We start from the raw sequence: 11972 nt of genomic DNA on the forward strand, positions 1-11972 counted from the left end.
TTAATTCCTTGTTCAAATCTCTTACATTGGCCTCTCTTGGTCTTTGATGAACATTTAATAAGACAAGTTATTTTTGTCTCATTTTTATTTTTCTATTACTTACAAGTCTACCTGATCATTAAAACTATGAAAGTACTTTTTGTATTATATAATAAAAATTCTTGCATAATTTTCTTATTCTATTAACCTTTCAAGTACATTATTTACAGTGATTAACTATCAAAAGCATATAGCAAAGGGGAATAACTCCTCTCAGTAGAATACAAATTAATAGAGCCCTGGCCAGGACAGAACACTTGACCAAATGGTCCAGATGTTCAAAATTCTGGTAAAAATACCCTTCCTTATGAAAACTTTTACTCTTTTTGCCTCTGATATGCCCTAACACCAGAACCCCTGATCCAGGAGCCATGAAATTCACAATTTTGGAAGAGGCATCCTTGCTTATTATAACTATGTATTTAATTTATTTAAATAATAACCAGGAGTAGAGAAGAAGATTTTCAAAGAAATAATGCACTTTCACTATATGATCTATATAGCCCCGCCCTAGCACCAGAACCCCTGATCCTAGGGCCATGAATTTCACAATTTTGGTAGAGGGCTCAATGCTTATTACAATCATGCCAACAGTTTGACTGCTTGATGTCCAGGAGTAAAGAAGAAGATTGCATTAATTTTGGTAATTTTAGTCCCACCCCTCAGGCCCCAGGGGGGCAGGGACCATGAAATTCAAAAATTTTGTTCCCCTTTACGCATAGATGCCATATGCTAAAATTGGCTGAAATTGGGTCAGCAGTTTCAGAGAAGAAGCTGAAAATGTTCAAATGTTAACACACGACGGACGACGGCGGACGAAAACAGATAGCAATAGGTCACCAGAGTGACTCAGGTGACCTAAACATGATATTTGAACTATGGTATGGTTAGAATCTAGGTCAAAGGAATTTTTGAAACAGTACTATTGTACAGAGGAGAAACTCGAGGCACCTAGACAATGAAAATGCCAGCATTTTCGGATTCTGATGTTCTGAGCACGTTTGACAATGGGGATGTTGACGTAAGATATACCATCAAAGACAACGCCAATATGACTGTGACTTACTTTCTGATAGAAGAATCGCAGTTATGACATATGTGCCACATACAAATCAGGTCCAACTACATTATTAGATGTGTTCATTGAGAAAAACAAACTTGTATACGATATAGTAGCACATTTTTCCCAATTTCTCGTCGAATAAGACACGCAACTCTCTAGCCAGATATTATGCTCATAGAAACGGATAGTACACCCTACTCACGCATAAAACTACATGTAAATAGCAAATTACTACTGTACTTTCACCTCAGTATTCTATATGTTCTCAATCGAAAAAAAAGTCGAGAGTATTAAAATAATCACACACCTCTTTGGGAATTTTTCTAAGGTATGCATTAAATTTCTCATATATTCCACGTCCTTCACAATCACTGTTTCGTTTTCTTGGACTTTAAAATTCACTAACTGAAACAAACGGTGGACGTAATCAAACCATGTAAAGCCCAACTGCAAAAGAAAAATATAAATCAACATCATTACCATTAAGTACTGTTTTCCTGATAATTCTAATTAATAGAAATTCAATGAGTACGCTAGGACAGGAATGTAAACTATTTTTGTTTGGAAAATTATATTTTTTTCTCACCTCATCTGACTCTGTCAAATTGTTCTTCATTTCTCCCACAGTAAATTTATTGTAGAGCTTTTCGTTGTCTCTCCTTCCCTCCAAAGGGGTGGATATCTAAACCAACACATATCTTACGCATTACTAGTCATTTCTTAACATACATACATGTATATATACTAAGATGGGGGAAAATTTTAACATGTATGTGCAAGTGAGAATTCAAATCCAGGAGCCAATGAAAACATTGTTTTGTGCATAATAAGGAATTCGTCTCTGTATTGCGAATGTTTCTCCATACTGTATTTGTTCTTATTTTAACTATATTAGAATTTAGCATAAACTATTGGGATGTAATGTAAAAACTGAAAATGTAACTTAATTCATAAACTCGAAAGATTGATTAAGAATTCTTAATACAATGTAATTTGATAAAATCAATGAAATTTGAAAAAGAAAACTTCTTGTCTTTCGTTTATTACGCTCCTATTTTAACGGTGCAGTTTTGTTGGACGGGAAAAGAGATAATGAAACTATTAAAAGTAGGTTAAAACGAGAAAAGAACGAGATAAACAATAAAGAATATCATGTTTTATGAATGGATATAATTTTTTATCCAGTTCGACATGTGTTTCCTATTGCTTTGCCTGGGGCTCGGGGATAGAAACACGTTACCTTGGATAACAAGAGGCCCATGGGCCTTAACGGTCACCTGTGTCTAATATACCCCTGTAAAGGATCCAGAAAATGACAATTTGTTAATTTTAATAAAACAAAATAAACTGAAAGATGAAGTGACTCCGGTGATCTAAAAACCATATCCAGTCAAAAAGCATAGGAGATTATTCATGTTCATTTGCACACTGACAACTTTTTCATGCTAAGACGGCAAAACATATTTTCTTGCTAAGATACACGGATACTATTCAATCTTTGGTAATTAATGCATCTTACAAACACAAGCAATGAAAAAAAAAATAATCTTAGCGATTTCTTTTTGATCCCGAGCATATAAACCAATATCGAAGAACAAGACATTAATTATATATTGCAAAACTCCAAATTAAAAAAAAAACAAAACGAGATGTGTTTGTGAAACACTGATGCCCCCGTATGGCAACTTCTAGCAAAGGTTAAACTTTCTCAAATGCAAATCAAGTATGTTGGTACCCAAAGTAAGGTCTTGTCTCAAGGAATATACCTGTGAAATATGAAAGCCCTAGCAGCAACCATTGAATAGATATAGAAAAGGTTAAAGTTTTTCAAAAGTGAGTCAAACATCAAGGTCAAGATCAAATGGTCAAAATTAATGGTGCCTTGGGAAAGGCCTTCTCTCAAAAAATATACAGGTGAAATATGAAAACTGAAGCACCAATCGTTCAAAACCTATGACCAAGGTTGAAGTTTTTCAAAAGTAGGTCAAACTCCAAGGTCAAGGTCAATAGATTACAATTGTTGGTATCCAAAGAAAGGTCTTGTCACAAGGATTACATATATGAAGTATGAAAGCCCTAGCACCGACGGTTCAAAAGTTATGGCCAAGGTTAATTTTTTTCTAAAGTAGGCCAAACTCCAAGGTCAAGGTCAAAGTGTCAAAGTTATTGGTATCCAAAGGAAGGTCTTGTCACAAGGATTACATATGTGAAGTATGAAAGGCCTCGCACCAACGGTTCAAAAGTTATGGCCAAGGTTAAAGTTTTTTCAAAAGCAGGACAAACTCCAAGGTCAAGGTTAAAGGGTCAAAGTTGTTGGTATTCAAAGGAAGGTCTTATCACAAGGATTACATATGTGACGTATGAAAGCTGAAGTACCAATCGTTCAAAAGTTATGGCCTATGTTTAAGTTTTTCAAAAGAAGGTCAAACTCCAAGGTCAAGGTTAAAGGGTCAAAATTGTTGATATCCAAAGAAAGGACTTGTCACAAGGATTACACATGTTAAGTATGAAAGCCTTAGCACCAATTGTTCAAAAGTTATGGCCAAGGTTAAATTTGGATAAATTTTTGCAAAACTGGGTCAAACTCCAAGGTCAAAAGGTCAAATATGGTAGTACCAAAGAAAGGTCTTATCACAAGGAATACACATGTGAAATATGAAAGCCATAGCTCCAACCAATCAAAAGTTATGGGCAATGTTAAAGTTTTTGCGGACAAACAGACAGACAGACAGACGGATGGACAGGGCAAAAACTATGTACCCCCGAATCTTCGATAAGGGGGCATAAAAAACAAATTTTACGTTATAAAATTTAAAAGTCACAAATACATTTGCCAGGATAATTTCTAGATCTAAGATGTCCTCCATATCCTTCTGCGCCGCTTCTCTTTTGGTTCCGAACTCCACAGCGACCTTGACGCCCAGCTCCACATAGGCTTTCATCAGAGGGTTATCCTTAGGTTTGTTATAGTGGGTCCGATCGGGCATAATGAACCCAGGGTTGTCTAGCTGGACAATACAGAAATATTAATACAAAGTTAATCGTAAACTGAGAGACTTGCTAGTCGAAGAAACAATGAAATAAAATGTGCATTATAAGACACTTCGTAACATAAATAATCTCCTCCATTATTTTTCGATAAACGTGACATCCAAGAATTTGACTACTAGTACCGTCAATTCAAAATGAAAGGTTTTTTATTTGCTTATTTCGCAGAACCAACTTTTTATCGATAATAACATTTGTAACACTAATTGTACTCACATATAAAACACTTTGCTCTTTATTTTTGATATCGGCTAAAACATAGGGGTAAATGTATGGTACGTTGCTGTACTTGTTGATGATGACGATTAGAGAGGCCAGAGAAAAATTATCCTCCTTCCAATTCCCTCCCTCGTTTGTCCCTAATATTGGCCAACCTCCGACTTCTTTTAAAAGTGGTAGAGCAACAGATATGCCCTCGCCTTCTATTTCAGCTTTGAACAAAAATGATTGTGACAAAATGTACATTAACATTTCAAAATTCTACATGATTCATACAAAGGCAAACTTGTACAGCTGAACTGCATGTAGTAAGCGGACTTCAAAAGTATAAAGTACATTCCATTGTTTCGAAACTACTAAATAATTCAAATACATGTAACGACATTGAAGGAATATTTTTAAATTCTTACTTTTTTCTGGCTTTAGGTAAACGTTTCAAATAAAATTCAATAAGGTTTGTTAGTTTTCTGTATGGGTTGAAAAATAACCAGTTCAATCGTCTTACTTGTATTCATGCATGAACCGTATAGATTTTTTGCTTTGACAACAGCGTCCAGGTCAGTGTTGGTAATATCCTCTTCCAAGAGCTCTGAAAACATTTCATTTTAATTCACAGAAAATTATATCACACCATTGCATTCTCTGGTCACAGCTTTTATTTATTCAAACAACGGTTACCCCTGTTCTTGCGTTTGAATCATGAACATATCTTTGACAGAAAAAGATGCCTTCTTAGATTCCAGTCTATTGTATGATTTCTAGTTAAATTCAAAGTTTGTTATACTAAATGGCCAGCGTCCAAAGATTGAGGTGAAACTTTGTCAATTACTAAAGAGGTTTGTGTCCTGTTGTATTTATATGGCGAAAACTGCCAAATTGTCCAATGTCAGGAAATATCATATAAACCTTCACTTACGTTTTAACTTCACTTGTATTGTGTCGCGTAAAACTGTAAAACTAGCCATGTAAGATCTGTCACTCGGTATCACGTGACTCTTCATCCAGCCTCCGCATGCGTACTCATAGAAATTGCCACATGGATTTACAGAAAAGTCAATTCCGTCTGCAACTCTAGCAGCTAAAAAAATATCAGATATGGATGACATTTAAAAAAACATCTATAAATAAGGTATCATTTTCCTGTCTGTGTTGTTTTAAATTACATGGAATTTCTTTCAAATCTTACCTGCTCTTATGCATTCTAAAGTATCACAAACTGAAAAAAAACAAATTTCGTACATTATTTGTGATGTTGTACAAAGTTTTCACAGAATGGATTTCTTTATTAAACAATATCTTTTAATGTGAAAATTACCGTTTTGATTCTCGGCAGGAGTGTTTGTAACTGATAAATAAACGACCACACAGACTAGAATTATACAGAACAGAATTAAAATGGCGGTCAACAAAATGAGTGTCTTCTCAGTCATTGAACGTCTTCTATACCAGAATTCGTTTCCGCTGAAAGTAAAAAAGATATCTTCAATAATAACGTTGTCAATGTGAGGCTTGCACTTATTGGGCATTTCTTGACAAGTACAAGCAATAACGTGTCAGTGGCTGTGCCATTGTAACAGCAAGTGATAGTGTCATTCCCTATATAAACTCACAGCAAACATTCTTACAATGTTAGATTCTTAAAATCTGTTTGAAGGAAGAACAATATATAATATATTACTTTCATGTAAATTAGTTGAATCTGATTCGTCGAGAAACATTTGTTAAATATTACTATTACCCGCTGAATGATGAAGTCACGCCCTCCAGCGTAGCAACAGTCAACATTGATTGACGACGGGTGATATTCCAAAAAATAGTGACTGCGCAGAATTTATGCGCGCAAGGTTCACTGTTATATGTTTTTGTATAAAACATTCAGTATGATATAATAAATCATTGCATGTAGTTGAGTGTAACATTGAAAATTTTCACCCCCAAAAAACCATTGTCAACCTCGGCTGCGCCTCGGTTGAAAATGGTTTTCTAGGGGTGAAAATTTTCAATGTTACACTCAACTACATGCAGTATTTATATAATATAATTGATACATCTATCACTAGAAAGCCTCTTTCAGATATACATGTAGGTATAAGATACGTGTATTTCAAACTGAGGAAAATTGAATAATCTCTAGAGCAAATTATTACGGTTAATCATTGGCTAGAAAAATGATTTTGTTATCCCTTGAATGTAGTACATGTATAATTATTTCCTCTTCCAACGGAAGGAAACATTAAATTAGGAATGGTTATTCGTCTGTCTGTTTGTCGGTCTGTCTGTCATATAACCGTGCAGCGTCGATGCGTCTCAAACTCTCCACTGGCATGGAGTCAACCCTTAGTATACATACATCTGTGTTGTTCTCCATGATGATCGATTTAGAGGCGTGAAAAATGAATTGGTGTCCCATCCATAACTCTTAAACTATTGATTTGGAAGAATTGAAGTTTCAAAACCCTCTCTTCACTTATATGAACATGCGTTTTATCACTAATGATTTTCCAAATGAAATCTAATTAAAAATTTAAAGTTCACATTTTGGCATAACTTACGGTGCAAAATATGACAGAACTAGTCTTTTTAATTGACAGTTTTATGAAGGAATAATAGCAATTTATCCCACTGAGAGTTATCGCTCTTGCTATAGGGGTCATTGAACCTTAAACTTAAGTACTATATATCTTTTCGTTATCGCTGATGACCTTAAGGTTAATGGCACCGGGTTATATTATACTATAAGTATTATTGTTGTTTTTGAGGTCAATACAATGACATAGCCACCTGAGGAGTACAGTATTTACCGAACACGAAGAGTGAGGTGAATATTGTACTTCGAGTACTATTAAATCATCGTATTGACTGAAAAAAAGCAATTGTTTCATTACATGTCAGATACAGTTATTAAATGATACAAATTCGTTTAGAAACATTGCAATCTTTCTTGATTGTTCAAATTTGCTGAAGTCCTAGATGAAGAGAAGCAGAATTAAATAAATATACCCGGTAATCAGTTGCATAAATTATGAAAAAATTTATTTGGTTTGGTGTAGACAAAAATGTAATGTTCCCCTAAAATCGGGTGCGAATGAAATAAATTTTCATAACCAATTGTAAAAATGTTTTAAGTTCTCAATCTATTTTGGTCCAATTTAGAACAAATATAAAATATTATGTTCACTTGGAAGGTCTCGTGCAGGTGAACATAACTGATATGATTTCTACAAAGCTGGGTGTCAGCTAATCAGAGAGCTAGGAATTAATTATCCAATCATATAAAAAAAGATGATATCATATCATAATACAAATCTTGAATCGATGAACTGTCAATTGAAATATATTTAGTCCATTGTGTGTTGTTAACGTTTGCATTAGATTTGCTTTTGTATTTATGTAAGGGCATTTACTCGAGCTCATATAGTGGTGACAAAGGGGTATACATGAGCAAGAGGTAGGCATCCTTTTTTGCCTCAAATAAAGTTTAAAAAACGAACCAAACAAAAAGTCAGCAACAACAAAAAGAAAAGTTTGTTAAGTATCTAGTACAATGTTCGTAATGATCATACATTATACGAAAACAAGAAAGATTTTAAACATGTGAATATGAGCTGTGTCTCCCCTAACAGCAGGAAATGTATTGGTAATGGCATGGTAGTTTGTCTAGCTGTGTGTCTATCTGTCTGTTAAGGTGACTGTCTAGGTGCCTGTCTGTCCGTCATCAAAATTGGGCCGATGGTCCTGGAAAAATTCTTGAAAATTTGACTGAAATTGATTCAAATTTGAGTACGTTTGCTATTGCACATAACTAATAGAGCTGGAATAATCTTGACTCAAGGTTACTGTAAATCTTAAGGTTAAGGTCTCTGGGTAAACCTGACTGGAATAAATTCTAATTTGATTATATTGTTGCTGGTGGAGCAAAGGTGTTTCAAGATCATAAATTCACTGGGTAATGACATATCGAAATGCTGTCCCGTTCATAACTTCGAACCCTTGACTATACAAAATTCAAACTTTGATATCATTAATGATTTGTCGTGTCACTCTTGTTCAAGTATCTTACAAAAGGGTAGGAGGAATTGAAATATTCTTTTTATTATAATCTGCCATTAAGAGAGAGTCATTCATTCAAAGAATTAACTTCCTATAATAACGTTAACCTATTTATACATGTGTGTGGTATTTGTGCGTGTAATAAAATTCTGAAATAATAATAATAAAAAAAAAAACTAATGAAAAATATGTTTTGATATCGATATCATCTACAATTCATTTTTAGAAGTTATCATTGATATATTTTACTGTTCCATTGATATCAAGACTAAAAATGCATTTATATCTTTCAGTCAGTCTAATCATGAGAAAAACCTGTTTTAAGTCATTAAAAACGAAAGAAAAAAATCCGATAATAAACATTATGGATCAAAAAATATATATTTTATTCAATATGATTTAAATCGTTTAAGTCTGCTCATCCTTTGCCTTCTCAACACGAAGGATTCAAAGCGTGATTTAATTCGAAATATTTATAAATAATAATAAAAAAATGTCTAATATATGTATTTACAAACTGCGCTTGTGAGAACTCAGACCGACATTAGATAACACTGTACATAAATACATGTACGTATGCCTCCTACGTTAATCGAATATTTAAACCAGCTGATTGAAAGAAAAAAGTATAATTAAAATATCATAATTTTTATAAAATAATTTTTGATTTATTTATTTATTTATTTTGCTTTAGGTTGTGCAATCCGTAAAAACTCATACCCATTAATGCTGAAAATTCAATAACTTAGAAAAGTTCTGAATTTTTTCATAATCATTCTTGATTGAAACTTTGAATGTCACTTTTAATTATTACAGCGGAATAAAAAATATATATACGCGGTACAGTCTAGCCTCGTTAATCCGAAAACTTGTGAAATGCCCAGATAACTGAAACATACCCTTTGTAATGTTAATGCTAAATGACTGACCTTCATAACACACAATCATACATCGACTTGAAACACTGACGATATATACTTTTCCTTTTTTGTCCTTTTGTCGATTCGTACTTAAGTTTGCCTGCTTATTTATACCCTCTCCTTGACCATCATACTTGCATTATTAGTTCTCTTTGCTTAGTTGTCCTATAACCAAGATTTAAGGTCATATCTCCAAGGTTACTACCTTATCCACATCTTTGGCATAACAAAAGGTATGCCTCAATGATACACGGTGAACTTCAGTGTCTTATAGCCTCTCTTAAAGGTCAAGGCTTTTAAGGTCATTAACAGTTTGTCCGTCTCCAAACATCGAAAAATAACTCTAGGAGCCACAGGAGAGAATAATTTCATATCTCATACATTAGTATCCTATGGTTCAGGAACGCGTCATTACCCGCTTAGTTTAAAAGATTTATCACAAAGGTCAAGGCTATTCTAACATGTTTAACTTAAATTTTAAATTTCAACTATTCAAAATCTTAAAAAAGAGACTGCTTTCATACTTTAATAAAAAGTTTTATGATAGATATCCTTGATCTTTATTTGTTCCTAAAAACATTGCTGTATAATTCTGCTTTAAAATTGAATCAATGTGTTTGAACTGTTATAGTTAGATACATTGTGTGGCTCTCTGAAAAATTGCAGGTAGACGGATGTACCGATCTGTTAACCTAAAATCTTTAGGGGAACTACAGCTCTGTGGCTAAGTTAAGAATTGATATCTCCGTCGGACCCCTATTTAAAAAAAGAATTTCTTGTTTCGTTTTTTTAAAGTACGCTCATCCAGGAATTCAGGAGAGACATCTGATTTTTTTTTATTAACCAGACTCTTTTACTATTATGATTAACTTTACTTTACGAGTCAGTAATTACTATGTGCCACTTCGTTATGCATCATTAAGCAAGTTACTGGCCGTGGCGTGAATGCTAAGAAAATCACGTAAATAATTTCTCATATTACACATTATTGCTACAGAGAGCACATATCATACATTTACCTCTGGTGTAGCTACTGAAACCTCAAACAGTCAGCTTCCACAGTTTATAAAATTGAGTTGGTTTACATTTCATGTATATGCATGAATCCGACCATTCAATATACTGATATCAAAATATTGATACAGTACTTATAATTATACTAAATGTATTATATATACTATATATTAATTCCTTTGATACTTTTTTCATCCAGAATTATGAATTAAGAACGTTAACGTAAAGGATGTAAAAAGAAAAAAATATACATATTGGAGGAATCTGCCTGATGAATTTAAATTTCCGATTCTTTACACCCCCTGCCACCCCCCACCCCCCCTTAAAAACATTATACACAACAAAGAAACAAAGAAGAAATACTTAATCACCGAATTTGTATTTTCTTGGCCAAGTAAAAAAATTATCTCACTTGAATATTTTTTTTATTTGACTAAGAATATAGATACATCTTTTAACATGTATTTTTCTGACAATACAAAATAAATGAAACAACACTGGAAATGTATTCTCTTACCTTGAATTATATTTTTCGCTAGATTCCATCGCAAAATTTTTCAGCATACCCAATACCCAAAACTAGTCAGCTAAAGCTTCAAATACTATGGCACGAGCATACTAAAGACGAAGCTAAGGTCATCTAAAAAATCAAGACTATTGAACCAAGAAGACAAATATGCACACAAACGTCACAAAGAGGTCGTCAATTCTTCCTTTTTCTGATTATGCAACAAATACTCGGCGTGTTCTTGCAGAATCTTGATCCAATTCTCACATCTGACGTCTCCTGTCTAATTTTGCGTGTTTTACGAGTTATATTTAAATCGTAAATTATTTGACACAAGATATTTGAAATTTTTGTAGTATGTTATCAGTTTAAAAATTGGTTCAGACATAAAAATCTGTACTATATCGGGCATTAGAGATTACGAGTCTAATTAGAACACCACCTCACAGTGTGAGCACGGAGCAGTTATCACATGAAACAGTAAGGGAGCGTAATAGTAATAAGATTTATTAGGTAACGTTAGAATGTCTCCAACAGCACAGAACACGTGCGGATCCAGTGTTAGCAGTGTAGCATTTAAAGTCAGTGGCCCTATGGAAATCTGAAACTGCAATTTGTCTGCATGAAAAAATAAAACACCCATGAACTGTATTCGCATATTCAGAGATGTTCAGTGTAGTGACAAAACAGATTGATCGTACTTAAGTTAACCTAAAGCAAACATTTATTCTGTATACAGAATGTGAGAGCTAAAATGTTTTCTCTTGTGGCGGTTAGGCATGTTTGATCACTGGTTACCAGATAGAATTGGTAAAACACACGCCTAGAGTTCAGGGATCCGGGTTCGAGTCCTGGTCTGGTCCTGTTACATTTGGTGCTGTCCGTACCCTAACAGTTGGGAGACCTGTTATGGATGAGCCTGGGTTATTTCTTCTAGAGCGAAGTCAGGAATGTGGCGATCAGGCAGGTTCGACTGCCGGTGGCCAGATAGCTAAATTAGAAGAGCGCCTGGCTATTGTTCGGTGGTGGTGGTGGGGGGGGGGGGGGGAGTTCGAATCCTGTATATACGGATCCTTTTCATTTCTTCCTTACTATTAACTTTCTTTCTCTT

General features: G+C 34.1%; 1 protein-coding gene across 2 annotated transcripts in view; it reads right to left on the reverse strand.

Moving 5' to 3' along the window:
- LOC133172149 (neprilysin-like) overlaps nt 1–11307 on the reverse strand; it is a 31548-nt gene extending 20241 nt beyond the window's left edge. Inside the window, exons 1-9 of one of the 2 annotated variants that reach the window (XM_061306984.1) lie at nt 10871–11307; nt 5685–5830; nt 5556–5585; nt 5286–5447; nt 4875–4958; nt 4367–4581; nt 3931–4110; nt 1689–1784; nt 1410–1549 (exon numbers count right to left, since the gene is read on the reverse strand). In XM_061306984.1, coding sequence (XP_061162968.1) covers nt 1410–1549; nt 1689–1784; nt 3931–4110; nt 4367–4581; nt 4875–4958; nt 5286–5447; nt 5556–5585; nt 5685–5830; nt 10871–10917 — 1100 coding nt within the window. In that variant the 5' untranslated portion in view covers nt 10918–11307. The remainder of the gene's footprint in view (nt 1–1409; nt 1550–1688; nt 1785–3930; nt 4111–4366; nt 4582–4874; nt 4959–5285; nt 5448–5555; nt 5586–5684; nt 5831–10870) is intronic. The other variant, XM_061306985.1, reaches the window with a different exon arrangement.
- Nucleotides 11308–11972: the final 665 nt, after the last annotated feature.

Source organism: Saccostrea echinata, unplaced genomic scaffold (genome assembly GCF_033153115.1).
Source record: "Saccostrea echinata isolate AGI-Se365-2 ecotype Australia unplaced genomic scaffold, CSIRO_AGI_Sech_v1 ptg000054l, whole genome shotgun sequence".
In the NCBI taxonomy this organism is placed as follows: Eukaryota; Metazoa; Mollusca; class Bivalvia; order Ostreida; family Ostreidae; genus Saccostrea; species Saccostrea echinata.